Source organism: Haliotis rubra, unplaced genomic scaffold (assembly GCF_003918875.1).
Source record: "Haliotis rubra isolate DU_JTF1 unplaced genomic scaffold, ASM391887v1 Scf326, whole genome shotgun sequence".
Lineage (NCBI taxonomy): Eukaryota > Metazoa > Mollusca > Gastropoda > Lepetellida > Haliotidae > Haliotis > Haliotis rubra.
In genome coordinates this window covers 1,131,677-1,152,788 of record NW_025766998.1, presented here as the reverse complement: position 1 = coordinate 1,152,788, position 21,112 = coordinate 1,131,677, and the positions used below count along the sequence as shown (strand labels likewise).

Below are 21,112 nucleotides of genomic sequence, written 5' to 3'. Positions count from 1 at the left end.
GTTGACGTGAACCAAATTGAGCCTCATGAAATATCTGGGCAATTTATATTTCATAAGACTTTTAGAAGCATCTTGAAGTAGCTTGTTCTGAGAATGAAATTTATCAAAGGTTTGTCATATTATTGTATATGTTATGCACAGACAATAAATAATATCTCGTCAAAAACACAGCGTGTCTGCAATTGGAATCGCGTGTTTTTATCGAAAGATGAGGAAATAACCTTACATGATTGTCAACATGTTGGGGAAATACCTTATTGGAATGACGTCATCAGGGGAATACCTCATGCGAGTTCATTTGTGTTGCGTCAAAAAAAGGAGGCCTACCAATCTAAATCGCTTCGGATCGCAACGCATGCAAAATTCGCACCTAGTGTATTGTCTTAATGGAAAATGTACTGCTTGCGTTTTTTTTCGGACGCAACGCAGAGAAAATCGGAGGTAGTGTTATCCAGCCTATACGTTGTAACGTCGGAAGGATTTTAAAGGGGGAAAATGCATCCGATGTTTGGCGGTCAAAGGCACAAACGTATATTGGAGGATATATGATATTGTCTTATAAGGAAGCATGGCGCAGACTAGTTGAGCAACGATCGCCGCTGTAAAAGACTTACAAACCGGAAGACAAAGGTGCACTAGGGTAGCCTCGTGGATAAACCGTTTGCCCGTCACGCTAAAAACTTCGTTTCCCACGTGGGTAGAAGAGTGAAGCCCATCTCTGGTGTTCCCCGATATAGCTGGAATGTTGCTGAAATCGCCGTCAAGTCAAAGTGACTCACACGGAGGTGTCTCAAGACACGAAGCTCATCCTAAGCTGAAAGCTGCATGTGCACTTTGAGTTGTGTCAACAGTTTCAATGTTTCTACGGCGTGTTGACTTAGTATCCAGCTGGATGCTGTTTCTTGAAGACGTGTAGGTGACTCAGACCGTCACGGGACACCATTCCAGTAACGGAACCCAAGACCGTCTGTGACGGAACTCGGGTCACCCTGACACCCAGGGCCTATATTTTCGAAGCTCTCTTAGGGTTAAGAAAGTCGTAAGTTAATGTTAATATATGGCACTTACGACTATCTTAGCGCTAAGAGAGCTTCGAAAATCCAGGCCCTGATGTAGCCACACTAACGGCTACCCGTGAAGATCAGGATTAGAACTGGCCATCTGCAAACGATGTTTTGGCATCGTATACGATTGTGTAGATCGATGCTCTCAATCAGTGGATTGTCTGTTCGAGACTCCATTGTTAACAGACGGCGTTATATTGCTGTAATATTTAATATTCCTGAGTGCGATGTTACACAACAAACAAACAATATGATAGGGTTTTAAATTGAAGGGATAAGGATGGACAACAGAATGGCTTCACGCCTTGTGCTTATAGGGAGTCGAACCCGAACCTTCATAGGCTTCTGCATTGTCCCTGTACCAATGACGGACTAATGATTAATACCTAATAATTTCCTCTTGTGATCCAAGTAACCAGATTGAATTAGCGTTGAACAAGTTAAATTTTCCTCATGTCCTCCTTCCCTGTTACAAGTGGGGTAGCTCACACCCGGGGTAATGTGAGTTCCAGCATGCAATACATCATATAGTGTATTTCGTGGGTGTTTAAAGGATGTACAGAGGAAGAAGGTTTCTCTCCACTAGGACAAACACACATCTTCTTACACACTTACATTCACACGCAACTGGATAGGAATCTGCTGGCCTCGTATCACATGTTAAATATATATTCAATGGTCTTGCTGCTCCAGTGATGCAAAAAGTACATGACGTAACATCCAAGCTTGAGAGAACTTATGTTGATCACTGTTTGTAAAAGCTATGTCCTTTTCTATTTTGTATATAATGTTCATTTCCTTTACAAATCTGCTAAAAATCAGTTTTGAATTTTGAAATTTGCATGTGTAGCTAAAGAATTTTGCGTAAAGCAAAATGAATCAAAAACCTTGTATGAAATATGTAAAACAACAAAACAAAACAAAAATATTCCTGATGTCAGAATTCTGGTTTACCATAGATGATGATAATTGTAAACACGTAAAATGTGATTCAACCATAGATCATTCTTGCACTGTATATAATAATTATGTTTATATAACAGTGACGTAGTCTGTTTTTGTTTGGCTGTCCGAGAAACAACGTTAAACTTCATTTAACACCTTTTCTTTGTTGTTTAACCTTCTTCCAGCAATTACAGCATCATGCTCTGTAATAATCCAGTGATCGACATAATGAGCATTGGTCTACGCATCTGGGATACGATGGCCTGCATCAACCAGGTCAGCGAGTCTGACCACCCGATCCCGTCAGTGGGCTCATTAAATCATTGGATTCCAAACCGAATCTTTGAAGGTTCCTAATCTATTACTGATATCTTTGGAAAAGGGGTTAAAACCATATTCTCTCACTCAGTATGTTTATGGGGGCAGTGTGGTAGCCTAGTGGTTAAAGCGTTCGCTCGTTCCGCCTATGACCCGGGTTCGATTCCACATATGGGTACAACGTATGAACCCTATTTCTGGTGTCCCCAGCTTGATATTGCTGGAATATTGCTAAAAGCCGCGTAAAACTAAACTCACTCACCCATTATTGTCACGATGGTTGCGCAGTCAGGGGACATGCAGAAAAATTGTTGCATGACAATATGCATGACCTATTCACAGAACAGCGTGTCCGCTAACATTCCTGAAGTAACAAGCATCCCCTCATATCTCAGTCACACATCTCACGTGAATCATATTACTGACACAGAACACATCTGAAACAGAACATAACAAGTCGGCAGCTAATACCCCCCGGTGTTTTCCCCCCTAACTCCGCACATCTCCTGTATAGTCGGTGTAAAAACACTAATATTATCTGGCCCTCCTCCAAGCACATGCCGCAGTCTGCTATCTTCTGCGAACCCTGCTACAACACTGTGCGGAGCTGTGGGAGATTGTCATGGCGGTATTGAAACAGACCGCATATCCAAACACACGGCGCCAATCGTTAAGTGCTAAATGCATTTTCCCATAATTGCTGTTTTTAATATCGGAACTGGGCTTGTAATGTTTTCTTTGGATTCTGGTTTCGTTTATGACAATTTTGTGTACTCGGTGTACATATACCTACATGCCTCGTCAAGGTCCGGGAGCTCTACAAGCTCTGGATGAATATACAGAGGAACATAACCAAAGCACAAACGACAGCTTAATATGATAAAGTAGAACTCATCATATACAGATCAACATGTTTATTATCAGGTGTAAGGACGTTGGGGTAGCCTAGTGGTTAAAGCGTTCGCTCGTCACGCCGAAGACCGAGGTCGATTCCCACATGTGTGAAGCCCATTTCTGGTGTCCTCCGCCGTGATATTGCGGGGATATTGCTAATAGCGGCGTAAAACCAAACTCACTCACTCACTATTATCAGGTGTATGAACTGAGAGTTTGAAGAGTTTGGTCGGTTCTTGATGACGTCACAGGTGATGACGTCACAGGTGGTCAAGTAGAGAAGGGGAAGTGGTTCGCGTCTCAGAGTCTATATCTTGGTCTGTCCTCGACGTTGCGTTTACAAGTTCCACCAAAAGACCTGCGCAGTGACCCAGATCCTGACCTGTCTGTCCGTCTGTCTGACTTGATGTCGGGTATCGGGCATTCATTTCTAAATGAGTGAGCCGGTGAAAGATCTGGCTTAGAACTGATATTCAATATATAAAACACTTGTTCGTCATAAGACGCGACTAACGGCATCGTGTTATCACGCTCGATGACTCGAAGAATCAATCAGGTCATCGTAATACGGTATCCAAGTAGATCGATGCTACTGATGTCAGTCACCGGATTGTCAGGTCGATACTTGACCACTGTCTGCTAGAATATTTCTTGGTGCAGCATTAAAAACAAACAAACAAATTCCTTGAACCTTGCAGTAGTTAAGAAAGCTCCATGACAGAAACAAGAAATTGTAACAAAATTTAAGCTGTTTTGTGTGTATAACCTTGGGTTCACAGACCTCCAGAGAAGCAGCATGTTTGTGCGGAAAACCCAAATACACCGCCATTATTCAATACACATTAAGATGCCTACAGATACGCATGAATGTGTGCGAGTGCGAGGATGGTTGTACTCCGCCTTTAGCAATATTCCAGCAATATCCCAGCAACATCACGGCGGGGGGCGCCAGAAATGGGCTTCAAACATTGTATCCATGTAGGGAATCGAACCCGGGTCATCGGAGTGACGAGCGAACGCTTTAACCACTAGGCTGCCCCACAGCCCCCGATACGCATGAAAACTAAGTAAACTATAGCACTAAAACAATTGCGCAATTAGTAGTGCGCAGTTGCTCTATGATGCCAATTTGAATAACCCATGAATTGCCTCAACTAGAGCGAACAATGTGCATCTCGCTCCTTGTAACTTCCGGTTACATGTGACACAACTCATGAACAGATACAAGTTTGAAGTCACTTGAAACATCATTTCAATTACTGGTTGGTTAAAAGATGACCGATAATATAATATACCATCAAAAATACCATGAAACGTCAGTGGTTCAAAAGGTATTTATAGCAGAAGTGTATCAGAATATAGTATACGGTTATAACGAACTCAAAGGGACCACTTATGGTAGCTCGTTTATAAACGTAGTTCGACTAAGATATAGAGCAATTGGCATGAACCAAACAAGCAATTCGTCATATCCGTCTGTTCGTTATAAGCGTGTTCGATATAGCTTGCTGTTATATTACGAGGAGGAGACTGAGACAGGCTGTCCTGGTGTAGTATCTTACCCTGACGATTCGTTGTAACCTGAATGTTCCTGAATGGCATAAAACAGACTAGTCTGCCAGTTGTCACTGTCGACGCTTCTAAAGATACGGTTTTGAACAGGAAAACGTCTGTTCCTCTTAACTCAAATTCGTAGGAAGTCTGCCATGATTTGAGTGTCAAATTGATATCACCATCTTGATGTATCACACAGATAAATGCAGTGTATAATTGAATTTATATCATGTCTGTGTTAGATAAATTTACATGTGCCAGACCAGCGAATAGTTGTCGAAACAGACTTTAGGTTGTCGTAGAAGGCTCACTTCCAAAGCGTAGCGCGGCCAAAATGAGTAAACTGGAAAAAACATTTTTAAAACACACACAAAAAGGTTGAATTTCACCGGGTTATGGTTCGTTATCTGTAGGTATGCTCATTAAGATTTTACATCCATCATGATATGTGTTTCTTTATCACAGAAGTCACAGAATGCTTGCAAACCTGAAGAATCTACTGAAGACATTTGAAGCACTCACACGTGCCTCATTTAATGAAGAGGTTTTCAGTAGTTGGCAATGTATGTTTTACACACCGTGGCTTATGAATGAGTACAATTTAGATAAAGATGTATTTTGCTTAGTAAGGAAAAGTGGTTGTTGACGAAAATGCTTAAGTAACATATCTTGCTCAAATACGCCTGTATTTGTTGAAATAATCTATGATATAGTATGGAATCGAACCTAGGCCTTCGAGGTGGTTGAGCTGCGTATTTAAACTAACGGGCTGCTCTACCGCCCTTGTTAATGAAGTAAATATCATATTTATCCCCGCCTAACAATCCTAAAGGCTTGTTGAATGAGTGTTGAATTCATCTTTGAGAACCAAACAACGTGTAAATGGGGGTGTCAAAACTACAAGAATCATAGTCGGAGAGAATATGGAGTAAGTGCATACGATCGGCGGATCCTAAAACCAGGAAGGGGCGCAACTCTGTTGCGGTGTACAATTTTTCTTGGCAGTACGTGTCCTCCCTAGTCAATTCCGGCCGTGTATGAGGGAAACCAAAGTATGTTCTGTTAACAGTCGCCAGGGTGAGACGTCAATCCAGGGCAGCCAGTGTAAAACAATTCATAATAACAATTTAACGAAAGTAGATGAAATAATGTAGTGATGTTATGTTAGTTCTTCGTGAATTATATAATATTTGTGCTGTGTATATCATACTCTACCTACACATATTAGTGCTAGAATACTGAGTGTCCGCTATCCACTATTTATTGTCATTAAGTGTCCACTACATTGAATTCACTCAAATATGCACATATCGACACGGATTTCCAAAAGTTGGTTTCTCGACACTCAAGCCACGTACCCGTGAAGACCCGGGTTAGAATTGGTCTTCAATACCCATGCTTGTTGTAAACGGAGACTAACGGGTCAGGTTCAATGACTTGGTTGACACATTTCATTGTATCCCATTTGCGTAGATCGATGCTCGTGATGTTGATCACTGGATTGTCTGGTCCAGACTCGAATATTTACAGACCGCCGCCGCCATGTCGCTGGAATATTGCTGAATAAACAAACAAACAAACAAACAAACTCAAGCAACGCGCTAAACACGGTGTTTCACGCAGTAGTTTTAAACATTTGGTATTTTTATGTGGTGTTTCTGTGGTTTTAATGCGTATTTGTACATCCTATAATTATTATTTGTGCTTTAGTTTGATAGGTTGCTTATCTGGCTGAGTGAGTGAGTTTAGTTTTATGCCGCTTTTAGCAATATTCCAGCAATATCACGGCGGGGGAAACCAGAAATGGGATTCACACATGGGGAATCGAAGCCGGGTCATAGGCGTGACGAGCGAACGCTTTAACCACTAGGCTACCCCACCGCCCCAAGATGCCAGAAGCAATCAGCCGATCACATGGAGGACATGACCCCAGCAGTGACAATGCTGGAATATTGCTGAATGCGGCATAAAACAATACCCACTAGCTCACGCTATGATAGTCAGTTACTGCATATTTTAGAGGGTGGTATGCAAGAATATGTGGAGTAACCAGCAAGTGAAAAGATGTTCTTTTATGCTGCAGTCACCGTTGTATTTAGTTGTACCCTATCCTGTAAGTAATCGTATTCTGGGTCAAGCAAACCTGTGATCGAAAACAAGAACAACGGCCCGGGTCACGGTGGCACGTAACCAGCAAGAGCCTGACTACCGGATCAAATTAACCCATGTCAGGAAAACAGTGTTTTTCTAGTGGTATCTTGTTGTGGTATGCAGCGGCACAACCTGACATGCACATTGATATCACAAAGCTGAGGGGCAACTAGAGAGACAGGTCCTTATACCGTTCGTTTGTCCCTCCGAAGAGGGTTCCGTTTATCAGTGTGCGAAGCCTGTATCTGTTGTCCCGTGATATTGCACGAATACTGCTATTTTCGGCGTCAAACTACACTCACTCACTCACTCACTCTCAAAACGAAGCTGAAACAAATGTTAGCTTAACAGTAGAAACAAGCTATCTACTTAAAGAATCAAATCTTCACACAAAGCGTATGATGGTTTTTTATAGTTCCAAGTCAGAGCATTGCGCATATCTCCAATAATAGGTCTTGTTACAACCATGCAGTCTTCAAAAAAACAGTGATGAATATGTGTGCCACTGCTGTCTCCAAGAGATAGCAAGTACCAACTTCTTCAGCACGAAACACCATCACGGCAATTACAGGGAAACATGGTGAACGTGTAGATAACACTTGTAATATGATATACAGTCTTGAACAATCGCAATACGCCACTACACAGCAGCGCATTGCTACAACACGTCCTTCAAAACGAAAAACTCGAATATACGTCATAAATATTCCTGTTGCAGTGGAATTTAATGCACTGAAAAGATACCACATTTACTTACCCCCTCTCCCCACCCCCACCCCGGAATAGCTCCACCCCCGTCATAACGTCATGTATCTGGAACCTTCATCTCTGTCACCACCAACCGGCGTTGCTTATATTACGTATACACCTTCGTTATAACGCTAAACTTAATATCTCCCACCCTTACTGACCACATCATCGTACGCCTCCCCCCCCCGCACGACAACCCCCCTGCCCCGGCAGTGACCAGGCTACCCCCCATCGTGGTGATGCAGCCCCGTCTCAGGTATCGCGGCACATGGCGGACCCCTAGTATGGCCACGTTCAGAGTGTGGTATAAATATAGCGGCGTCGCCCGTCCCCGTGCAGAACGTTCAGTTACTCTCAGCCCTTCAACGCCTCAGGACTTCTCCGTCGGTTGCTCAACACATAACCATGGTAAGTACTCCTTTCTTTACCTTCACGAATGTTATACACCATCTTGCACTCTCTTCTTTAAAAGTAATTCAAAAATTTAAACTATTTGCATACCTTCACTTTTTTACATTCCATAAAGCATTAAATAACGTTAGCGGTTTTTCTTAAGCCCTATTTGGATTATCAAGGGCATTAGAGGTCATTGGTTAAGTCAACGTTATGGCTGAGTAATAGCGTGTCTCTTTATCACAGACATCACGTCTTATCTAATGAGATGTAATCTTATGTAGATCTGTGGTTGAATATATTTGCATATATGTTTATTTCAGAGAATTTGCATTAAACAGTTATAACACATTTAAGGAGATCGTGTAAACGACATTTCCCCTTCACCAGCAGAATGTATAAATAAGACCTTATCTTTTATTCTTTGGGGAATTTAAACTTGTGTTTTTTTATCTGACTCTCATGTTCAAGTCACGTGATCGAAAGTGTTTAGCCAAAACCGGCTGGAGGAGAAGATGTTCTGTTTATGCCGACAGAGATGATAGACGCTTTCGGAGGCCGGTATCTCCAAAAGCAGTTGTTCGCGCTCGTCTATTTTACGCTCATAATATATTTCTCTGATACCTTGTCGCTGCGGGTTGGGTTACAGGTTAAATTCTCTCCCATCAAGATGCACTGCTCAAAAGAAGCTAAGAACTATCCGATTTTTCCCCATTACTATAATTAATCTGTCATATTATGACAGGTTACCTGTTACTAAGATACATGAAATAATCTATCGTTTCTTTTGATTAGTATAGATTCAGTCGACTACAACACTGCCAAACTTTTTTTATTTCGCGACTTCGACGTGTCGATACAGATTCTTGTACCATTGTTAAGCAAGACTATGGTTGCATGAATTCTTGCTTGGCGACGGTACAAGAATCTTTATCGAAACGTCGGACTGACGAAATATAAAAAAGTTTGCCTATATTGTATTTCCAAAATTCTAAAATTCTACACAAAGAAGCCAGATGACTACCGTTTTTACGAAAATAAGTAGCCGACACACTATTTACGCTTGGTGTTTTTTAATAAGCAATCTTAGCGTAGCGTAAGTGTGACCGTAAGTATGAGTGAGTGAGTGAGTAGTCGACGCTTTGTACAGTATATTCGTTATATCACGGCGTATCAGCGTTATAACGGGGAATATCCCGGCATGATCCAGGTATGATCGTGACATCGTAACATCGATAAAGGAATATTGCATTACATATTAGACTCGGTGACGTCTGTAACGACTCTCCGTTATGTCGCAACGACCATGCAGCATCATACGACAAGAATGTGAACTTACTTCAGGAACCTTCTTACCGCACAGAACATGCTAGAGTAGCCTGTCTCACAGTCCTTTAACCATATTATTGTTCCTTCCCATCACCCCATCTGTGATACAACAACCCATGATTCTCTCATTCTGAAGATTCCATCTCCTGTTCAGTTTATACGGAGATATTTGTTTATGTCAAAGTTATAATGTTTAGCGTTAGTCTGACAGTACGTCTATTCCCTGGAGCTGTACTTATCTTTCATATGTTGATACCTTACCTCACGCTTATCTTACACTATGCACGACAAAACCGATCAACAAAAGTCGGAGAGCGAAGCCTTATCGCCTTTTTCAGACAGCCAAGTGATGAATTTTCCATCCGCAAAAATGTGCTATATTTAACTGAATGGTGCCTGTTCTGTATATCATAAAGAATTACGTTCGTTCGTGAGCTGGGGTTACTTGCTCTTTGATGAGTAAGTGAGTGAGCTGGGGTTACTTGCTCTTTGATGAGCTTCAACATTGTGCCCTAGACTAACGCTTAGTCTCTGAATATATAAATTTGATGAAACCCATTTAAACTGAAAGGAGATGGGAATTTCAGAACCTGAGGGTATCTAGCTTTGCTTCATTTAGGGCTTTAGCATTGCCAGGGGAGATAGACAGTGGGGGAAATATGTGGTTCAGGGACTGTGACATAGATTACATAGTGCCCTATCCGTTTTTAAAGATTAAATAGCAGGTAAAACATACTGGAAGAACTATGTATGTACGTACTTATACTATCACATCTGATGCTAATCTTCAAGACGTACAGCATCACACCTTGATCTGTATTCAAACGGTAGCTGGTATATCATATGTGTATGAAACTCTACAGTAGCGCACACCACCGTGCTATTTCACCTCTTCCAGTGCCCAACATGTGTGAACCCTTTCAAGAACGATAACATCAAACCATTCTGTGAGTCTGCGAGTTTGTTAATTACAAACGGTTCGGTAAGCAGATGCCATATAAATAAGGTGCTGGCCTGCGTAGGTGCACTGTTTCCTCTAATGAGCCTGGAGCAGACAACGTTAAACAAAGAACGTGGGTATTTCTACGCGTTGGCACTACTTCCCTCTCTGGCAGTTGACTGGTTGTCGGGGGGACGGGGATCGGGTTACCGCGTCCCTCATTCCACTTCCAAACATGTGCTGCTGCGCGAGTAATCAACGGCACACACAAGTCACACTAACACATTAGCTTATTACCGGCTATAGTTTGTTTCTGAAATCCATACGCTAGAATGCATCGCCAGAAAATAGTCACCTCGCCGCCATGATGATGCACTGAAGCACCAGAATGAGGTTAATGGATTCAGTGTTGAATATGCAAGTGGGTGTTCAGCTGTTCGAAAGTTTGTGTTCAAGTATTTAACTATTCAGTCAAATTTAAGTTTATACATGATTGAGTTTGGTTCAGTTGGGATTCCCTTTGTGATATTTCAGTCATTAATAAACGTTTCTAAATAATGATGAAGTCTAAGGATAAACATTATCTATGACCTTATGAGTCTCGTGTTGCTGTGTTTACGTGCTATGGCGAGTGGTGTAACAACATACAGGAATACTGTTAAAATAACATTTGTCAGTTTTTTAAAGGCGTGTGGTGCTCTTCAATCTTTGTCTTTACGATCTGTGAGATATTCCCCTGACGGTAACGGTGGTCTTTAGGGAGATAATATTATGAAAGTAACGATGGTCGTTAGGGAGATATTGCACCGAAGGTAACGAAGGTCGTTAGGGAGATAGTATTATGAAAGTAACGATGGTCGTTAGGGAGATATTGCACCGAAGGTAACGAAGGTCGTTAGGCCACACTCAGCAATATTCCAGCTATATGGTGGCGGTCTGTAAATAATCGACTCTTGACCAGACAATCCAGTGATCAACAGCATGAGCATCGATCTACGCAACTGGGAACCGATGACATGTATCAACCACGTCAGCGAGCCTGACCACCCGATCCCGTTAGTCGCCACTTACGACAAGCATGGGTTACTGAAGATCAATTCTAACCCGGATCTTCTCGGGTACGTTAGGGAGATAGTGATGTGATAGTAATGATGGTCGTTAGGGAGATAGTACTACGAAGGTAACGATGGTTGTTAGACACTATCTAGGGAGATAGTGTCCTGCAGGTAACGATGGTCGTTAGGGAGATAGTACTTTGAAGGTAACGATGGTCGTTAGGGAGATAGTGTCCTGAAGGTAACGATGGTCGTTAGGGAGATAGTACTATGAGGGTAACGATGGTCGTTAGGGAGATAGTGCTTTGAAGGTAACGATGGTCGTTAGGAGAGAGTAGTGCTTAGGGGAGACAGTGAATGGTCGTTAGGAGGTAAGGTACGATGGTCGTTAGGGTAGATGGTCAGTAGCTTTGAAGGTAACGATGGTGGTTGTTAGGGAGACAGTGCTCTGAAGGTAACGATGGTCGTTAGGGAGATAGTGCTTTGAAGGTAACGATGGTCGTTAGGGAGATAGTGCTGTGACAAGAGACAGCGTCGTAACGAAGGTCGTTAAGCAGATAGTACTTTGAAGGTAAGGATGGTCGTTAGGGAGTAGTGTCCTGAAGGTAACGATGGTCGTTAGGGAGATAGCACTTTGAAGGTGACGATGTCCGTTAGGGAGACAGTGTTGTCATGGTATCGATGGTCGTTAAGGTGGAATGCTCCGGTAACGTCAGACGAAAAGGGGGTCGTTCTCTTGAGGTAGGCCAATCGCAATGGTACCATTGTGCTGACGGTAACCCCGTTGCAAGACAACGTAAGGTCAGAGCAGTCATCAACGTTTAACCTTGTCGACGTTGTTCTTGCTGCAACGTTTGATACAACACATAACACACATGCACACGTCAACTGTTCGTCGTATCACAGACATGGGTGGCCGTGTGGTTATCGCCCTTTTGTCACACCAGGATCCGATGGTCCTTGGTCTGTCTCTATGATACGTCAGTACCTTAACGTAATAACCTGCATAACGTTCCAACCACATTACGCCGTAACATGCCAAACAGTTTTTAAAGCGGCGTTAATCCCAACACTCTTAAAACAAAGACCTTACGATGTCATTGGCAAACCTAAAAGGCTCTCAATGTAAACACATCCGTGAAGATCTAAGTTTGAACTGATTTTCACCAACCAATGCTTGTCGGATTAAGCGAATAACGGGATCGGGTAGTCACTGACGTGATTGCTTTTTGGCTGTCACTGTATTGTCTTGTCCAGATACGATTATTTAGAATTGCTAGAATTTCGTTTGAGTGCGACGTTAACAAAAAAGAAACAATGTTGATCTAAACTACCAAGTACGTGTATGTAAACACGCCATGTACGTGTATGTAAACACGCCATGTATGTGTAATCTTAATGCGTGGTGGAAGTCGATAGGCGTTTTGAATTCTCGAGGTATACATGCATCCAAACATCATCCCATGTACAGGTATCGTGTTTGTCTCCTCGAGGGGTTCAATTTCCCCGGCATGCCAGGTATCCTCAGTGCCGTAGCGGGCACATGGTTCTAATTACAGCTTGCCTTCCCCCGACACAGTAACTAACGTGTGGTGGGTACCGCTGCAACAACGACTAAACGCTGCCTGTCAGAGGTAACAACAGCGCCGCCTGTCGTGCGTGGGTTCACTGCCAGACTTTCCCAGAGCTTGCTTTTTACCAAGTTTGCCTCCTTTAGTAGCTCGTTACAAGAAAGTGTTACCATGGCAACGGAGTTGCAGGAGGTTAGAATGATACTATGGTTGTGAGTTTGGGAATGAAAAAAGCACCTGCTCTCATATAGTTATTAAACAGTGGCGAACTATCTTGTGTAAGCGCTTTACTAAGATAGGCTGCGTTGTTTCAGTGTTAATCATGAATATCAATAGGCGTTGTTAGAACCAGTTCTGTTGGCAAACAAAACAAACGTGATAGCTTTCTGCTAATGCCTTTCATTACAGACATATGGATAGTTTACACACACAATATTTCTTTTATATTTTAAATAGAATATGTCAATTATGTAATATGAATACTGTTTATACGACTCTACGAACGAAATACCTAAAGCCATCCTATTATAAGCATCCAAGTGTGAGAAAGTTAATTTCAGTGGTAACAGAGACTACCACTCATTATTACAACATCTGGCAATGTACATCTGTTTCGCTAGGAGTTTAACTTTAAGAAAAAGGATTGTTATGGAAAAGAATTTGTAAATGACTTCTATCTACTCATGTAAACTTTAAATGTACTACAGGCCTGTGGCCTTTTTAAGTACTGACTAAAGATTGATTAATCGTTATTTTAAATGAAACAATTTCTTGGTAATTTTCTCGAGTCTTTTCTTCAAACAAGAGGATCCTTAACATGATTCTTTGGTTACTAATCAAAACCAATATGGCAACTCGTTTTCGTGGGTCTTCTGTTACAAGGGGATCTCGGTGTATTTGTGCAATAACAGATAATCGAGGGCAGCAGTGTTGATAGTGTCGAAATCGAAAATATTTTCTGTGTCTTCATATATCTAATATTCTACCATTGTTTTCAGCCCGAATTATCACGAGACGAAATTGAGGAGGTCACAGAGGTCTTCGACCTTTTCGATTTCTGGGATGGTCGTGATGGCGCCGTCGACGCTGCCAAGACCGGCGACATGTTGTACTGTCTGGGCCTCAACCCCACAATGAGCACCATCATGAAGAACGGAGGTGTTCAAAAGTTCGGAGAGAAGAACTACAAACTGGAGGAGTTCCTGCCCATCTACCAGACCGTCATGCAGATCAAGGACACAGGCACCTACGCCGACTTCATGGAGGCTTTCAAGACATTCGACAGAGAGGGTCAGGGCTTCATCTCATCTGCTGAGTTGAGGCACGTTCTGACATCTCTGGGAGACAGATTGTCAGACAACGACGTTGATGAAATCATCAGGTGCACAGACTTGAGAGAGGATCTGGAGGGCAACGTCAAGTACGAGGACTTCATCTCGAGAGTTATGGCCGGACCCTACCCAGACAAATAAACGCACAATAAAAACACTCTCCAAACTACGTCTCACAATTCTCATGACTTCCACGTTGGTCTGTTATATAAGGCCAACCAAAGACGTTACCTTCATCTAAACATTATCAAAAGCTCTGTCCCAAGAGCAAAGATTAACTCCACTCCGCGGCCCGCTTCTGTGCAATGTCCCTGAGAAGGTCATGTCTTGGACTGAAATTGTGAAACCAATGGCATTTCGTGACACAGGCAATGCTGCTCTGTTCAACCAATCAGCAACGCCGTCTTTCGGCCCTCAGGTTGTGAGACTTGCGCCTCTATGATGTGATCTATGTGTAACTTGATACAGCTCAGTGTATATACATCCTAATTTATTTACATGGGAAAATGTACATATCTAACATGTCTGGCGAAGGTTATGGCGTTAAACTGTGCAATGAAATTCCCCGATTAAATATTTAGTCTCGAACCACCAATTTTGTTGTGTTGAGCTCCTCTCTGGAGAATGTGTGATCTGCTCATTATGGCTGTGTGACGCATAATAAAGTCGGTTATCACGAACTCTTGACGCATTCGTTATGTCCGTAGTAAAGGTCCCGGGTTTGAATCCCCGACGAGCCCAACCTTTTGATAATCCAAGGCGGATATTTTCCGTTCATTTGATTGGTTCCATATAACGAGAGGTTGAAATAAGATTGTAATCGAAAGATGTTTTATCTTCTTTGGCTCTTTGGTCTAGAGGTATGATTCTCGCTTTGGGTGCGAGAGGTCCCGGGTTCGAATCCCGGATGAGCCCTGTATGTTTGGTGCATGACTGTTTTGATTGTCTGCCAACAATTAGGCACGTGTGTCACCAGGCTTTGGATAATGAGCCTGTCACCTGAAACAAAAGCTTGTTTGCAGGAGCCTGCAATTAATGAAGGGTCGAATGTTCGTTTAGAGGAATGCTGTTTATTTGCATACGACATACTGACAGTACACAGGATATGAATTCAGAGTATTTAATGTTGTCCTTTCAACACAGGATAACAAACACACACTAATATTGAGTGAGTGAGTGGGTGTGGTTAATGCCGCTTTTAGCATATCAACAACATTACGCTTGGTACCACCGTAGGGAATCGAACACAGGACGGTATGCATTAAAGACTAGACCACTATCCTACTAACCTAGTAACTCACTAACCCATACACCTTGACCTTGCATGTATAGGTCATCGTCGTTACATGGTTCAGATAGTATGTTCTTATCGACGATGGCCGATTTAGATTTAGTTATCTCACTGCTAAGTACCTGGGCTTCCATTTCTTTATCCTGGTGCCTTAAGGCTACACGGAGATTTGCTCTAAATACCGGATTTCATTCCTTGGCGTATACGTGGGCTTCGGTTGCCGAGGCACCGCAATTCGCTGTCTGAGTTACCTCCCCTGGGCACGCCTTGAAACGCCGTGATTGGGTTCGAAGCTCGGTTTTCCCCGCTTATGTTTGTCTGCACCCGTGGGTTTCATTCACTCACTCACTCATTTACTGTTTACCAAACTGACAAACCTTGATACATAAATACAATATTTCCGTTTTGGATTTCATCAAAGCGGTAAACGGGTCAACAGCTGTATACATCTACCGTGTTCTGATATTTACATGTTTACATGTTTTCTTGTTAAAGATTAAATCTCTCCCACGTCCACATCCCAACTATCTTTGTTTCACGCCTCCACACAGTCCATAAATCCGTGTGGTGAAAACATTTGTTGCGTTGTGAATGAACCCTTTGACCTTGACCTTGACTCTTGGAATACGATCGGGTATAAGGTGTAGGTCTGAAGGAGATATAATAATTCCATCTTACACGCAGCGTTTCTGAAAACAAGCCTCCTTTTAACAATACATGGAAGCAACTCTCTTCTTCGGGCACTGCTAAAACACTTCTCAACGATAAATGCTTAGTTCTTGAGTCGGGTTGCTGGCATGAGATATACCAGATTATGTAAATTAGACATATGTAAAGTAAACTAGTCAGTTCACAGAGAGAGAGTGTATTTCTCTGTAGCCGACATTCACGTTATGCACAGGGACTGAGGGAAGCAAAATGACTTTGAGCCCAAACATCCAGAAGTGAAGTTCGTTTTACGAGTGAGTGAGCTTGCTCTTACGCCGCACTCAGCAATATTCCAGCTATATGGCGGCGGTCTGGACCAGACAATCCAGTGATCAACAGCATGAGCATCGATCTAGACACTTGGGATAGAATGACATGTGTCAACCAAGTCAACGAGCCTGACCACCAGATCCTGTACGACAAGCATGGGTTGCTGAAGACCAATTATAACCCGGATCTTCACGGGTCTCGTTTTACGATGTTTCGACAGTTATCTATTTCTAGTCGCTGCATTTTATGTGGACATATGATAAATCATACACAGAATATTTGGTAAAACACGACCAGCGATGAAGTGAAAGGGCCAAGGATCATAAAAGGACCAGTAAATTACCCTCTTGGTTTGTACATCTCTGGCTTCCACGCCTTTCCCTTTGTTAACCCACCGGCTTTGTCAGTTTACTGCTTAGCCAGTCATGTTAATTATGTTGCTTTCTTTGTTGAATTCAGTAGATATACATCTCCTCCTCTTTATGTATCATTCCTGCTTGACAATGGTACAAGAACTTATTGAAACTTCGCACTCACGAAATACAAGTAATTGTTACTAAAGTTTGAAAATTTGCACACCACAACTTCTAAGGTGAGCTGAGGTGAAATTCCAGCAACAACGTCGTGCTTGAGAATATTTCGCTCATATGACGACGTGCATGCGTCATGTGTGGATTCGTGCGGCTGCTTGTACTAGCCCAGATTTAACCTGGTTTTATAGTGCTAGCCCACTGAGATACCATGCCGCAGTGAAGCATGAATACCCCACCAGACACATTATACTGACTCTGAGCCGACCAGTAATTGTTGTACGCATTATTGCCGAGCGCCAGGCAGGAACCAACAAGTACGTACCATATTTTAACGTCTTTTGGTATGACGCGGTCGGGGATCGAACCCGCGACCTTCCGCTCTCCGGGCGGACGCTCTACTTAGCCCCACAACTTCGAAGCCAATGAGAAGACCATGGAGGAGACACGGAACTTGAAGCACCAACTGTATCAAATTGGGTACATTCCCCAATACAGACTTCCCAACATCCGGTGCCGAGACCACTGACAATGCCCTAACCAATTCCACCTTGAAGCATTGAAATACGTGCTGTTATGGCGGATGTATATCAGGCCATGGGTCAGTGTGATTTTCAGGACAGCTAGTGTTCGTGTGCTTGAAGCACCAACTATGGACATGGCCAGCCGAGACACAGTGCGTGTTGTTTATGGTGGATGAATCAGGGTGTAAATAGTCCTCATTACTTACCACCTCACCGCCTAATTCATCCGCGTTTGTATAACAGATGTGGGCTTCGTTACTGCCCCTCCAGGCGCCTGTGTGTACGCTAATCTGGGACTGTGGGGTCCCTCGGTGCGAATATTGAAGAATTTACTTCATTATGTTTGTCTTTATGGGGATGTAAACATAAAGAGCAGGTGCGTACACTATGTGAATCATCGCAAGATGTGCACACAGGATATAAATGTTTATAACCTTCATAATCTGAAAAACATATTACAGGCAATTCGTATAAATACAAACAGCGAAAATGATAATTTCACATGGCTTATCTCTCCATAAATACGCAGAAACTATAGACACGATACATCAATGACATGGTCATCAGAGCAATACTGCAATACAAGCATTGCTCATATCACCCAATCAACACACATCTGGACTACAGTTTTCGGTTTATACATTTAAAAATTGAAAATCATCCCAAATCTATTTGAAAATATTTCCGTTTTCCTTGATTTTCTAAGCAAATTAGCTCCGTCCATGTTATAATGAATTGTATACGAATTATATACGTTGGATTTAGCTGTACCGGAAATGAAAGACTAATCTGAATTTTATATAACCTGATGGTAAGCCTCACTGGTGCACCGCGCCTCCATACACTAACAATATAAACCAACGATGCATTGTATGAGATGACCAATTTCCTGAAATATTTCATGGATCGTCATTTCTAGCTTAAATTGCTTTCTTGATTTCGTGTGAATTATGTACGATTATACCAAGGTCATGGTACTTTGAGTTTTAAAAATTACATACGATCCCCTATTCTGTTAGGAACAGCCCTACCGGATGCTGTTTATGTGCTACATTTATCAGAAAATCCGGGGTCCGGATAGTGAATTTTAATCACCAACAGTACAAAATTATTCAATGTAAACCATTTCCTGCAAAGAGGCTCCGCTTGACGATGTCTGTTTTTGCAATTATAGAAACAGATACAATTTCTTCAGATCATTGGATAATTATTTTTTTGAAGTTGTATTCTAAAGAGGGGCGGTGGGGTAGCCTAATGGTTAAAGTGTTCGCTCGTCACGCCGAAGACCCGGGTTCGAATCCCATTTCTGGTGTCCCCGCCGTGATGTTGCTGGAATATTGCTAAAAGCGGCGTAAAACCAAACTCAGTCAGTCAGTCAGTATTCTAAAGCCTTTTAAAGGTATCTCTCGAAGAACTGGGAAAAATGCGTGATTGTTATTTCTTGCCAAGTTTACGAGAGAATACACACGGTAATCTACTAATCTCTCTCCCCGAATATAAAACTAGGTTTACCAGAGCCAAAATACAGTTTGAATAGTAAATCATCATATCATTTTTCATTGGCCAAGTGTATTACCACGTGTTTGTTCACCTGAATTCGATGATAGCTAGTAGTTTTTTACTGGTCGAAATATTTGAAAAAATCTTATGTTTAATCCTCCATAGCAATTTAAAAGAGGGGAGGTAACTCTAGTCAGTTGGCTAGGAATTCGGATACTCGAAAACTCGTTTATAAAGACAAGTGTCCGGGTAATTGAGATCTGGAACAAAACGTATTACCACACAAAAACACTCGAAGGTAATAATATTTTTATCAAAGATCGATGTTTAAGATGTAATTTCACTCAAAGATTTAGCTTTAACACATATTTATACAATCTTTGATTCATTCGGAGCCACTGACATGCAACCATGTTTGAGAAACCCCAGCACAGAATATCTAGAACGGTAGTAAAAAGTATATTGAGAAAGACGGCATCGTCGCGATGACGTAGGTAGTTGAGAAAGTAGTTCCTGCTTGGCGACCTGATCTGAATGTTTATCGCGAAGTGACACCAGGTGTATCTGATCAATAGCGTATTATCAATTATCGTATCAATAGCGCTGTCTATTACATAACCAAATCGCAGATTAAGGTAATACACACATATCAATAGGGTACTTACCTCATCCGCCATCACCTCCCTATTTTTAAGCATAGCTAGCTACATCTATTTAACGGAGCGGTCTCGTATAATTTTACTATCAAGACTTTGAAGGAGATGGATACAGCATAAAAATTTGAATCGATAAAGTTTTTAAAAATAGGAATCAACATACGTCCATGTATTCCTTCACCATGCTACAGATGATTCATCGCTTGAACATCACCTCTCCCAAGTTCATCCCTTGCTTGTTGATTAGTTGGTCAGTTACCTTGGTTACCTGTTCTCTAGAAGGGAGTCCTGTTACCTGTATGTGACACCTGTCATCACGTAGACACATTGAAACCGTCAACGCCGGGGAATCACCAGTCTCGATTATCTGCATAAAGAGACGTCATTGGACGTTGGAGGCGACATAGTGGTGGATCAGTCACAATCACTCCAGAAGATCGTGGAACCTCACCTGACACAGTTGACATAGGCGGTAGGTGATGTTGTCAACGTCCCACAGCAGTACACGACGACGTCCTTTACACATTCTTGATGAAGTCCAATCTGATTTGATGGTTGGATAGTGTCAGGGGTAACCGTAATACCAAGGATTTGTTACCAGTATCACTGCACCATCTTAAGAGAGGACACCTCGACTGGTCTACTAGAATCAAACTTAGCCCTGGTAGTGGTTATAGTGTTAACATAAAATATGCTAACAGCTAAGTAGATCACACTATTTCTCAGTGGTCTCAAAACAACACCCTGTTAGGATAAGCATTAACCTCACACTGAGTTTGAATAATGGAGTAGGTAGGATAAATACATGGTCACTACCGAAATCCAGGCAGCTACACCCTTACAGTACTCATCAGATATATCTACTCAAAACAGACATCTTTGTACAATTTTATAACAAGCATGAGAGTCAAGTGATGAGATCACATGTTCACGAAAAAGTGAACACATATAAGGGCTAAACAATTTGTCACCTAAGAAAAAGAAAACGGTTCACAATGAGAACCTAAGCAAAAAGAATTGGTGTCAGATATAATGTCTATCACTGATGTGTTAAATTTGGAAATGTTCTACACATGTCTACCATGAACTGATTGTATTACTGCACACCTGTCCTAGCTCTACAGTATAAACGTTAGGACAGGTGGTACACGTGACGCAGATGACCCATAATTAGTGCACAAAATGTATCTCTTATTTACTATCATCTTGACAAGAAACAGCCAGAATGAAATATTTCTTCAGATTGATCGCTTACTACAAAGAACAAAATACATTGTAAGCTCGTGGGTTTTTATTGTCACTGTCATTCTAACTTTCAAGTCATGTAGTTTACAAAAC

The 21,112-nt window shown here is 42.0% G+C and overlaps 1 protein-coding gene and 1 non-coding gene across 2 annotated transcripts; both read left to right on the top strand.

Annotated features, from left to right (window-relative positions):
- The first annotated feature begins 7,923 nt into the window (after positions 1–7,923).
- Positions 7,924–14,975, top strand: LOC124283971 (myosin essential light chain, striated adductor muscle-like). The gene is made up of 2 exons (XM_046720023.1): positions 7,924–8,084; positions 13,963–14,975. The coding sequence occupies exons 1-2, from the start codon at positions 8,082–8,084 to the stop codon at positions 14,434–14,436; spliced, it is 477 nt and encodes a 158-aa protein (XP_046575979.1). The 5' UTR covers positions 7,924–8,081; the 3' UTR covers positions 14,437–14,975.
- A 163-nt stretch (positions 14,976–15,138) lies between these two features.
- Positions 15,139–15,210, top strand: Trnap-ugg. The gene has a single exon. It is a non-coding gene; the product is annotated as a tRNA-Pro (tRNA).
- Positions 15,211–21,112: the final 5,902 nt, after the last annotated feature.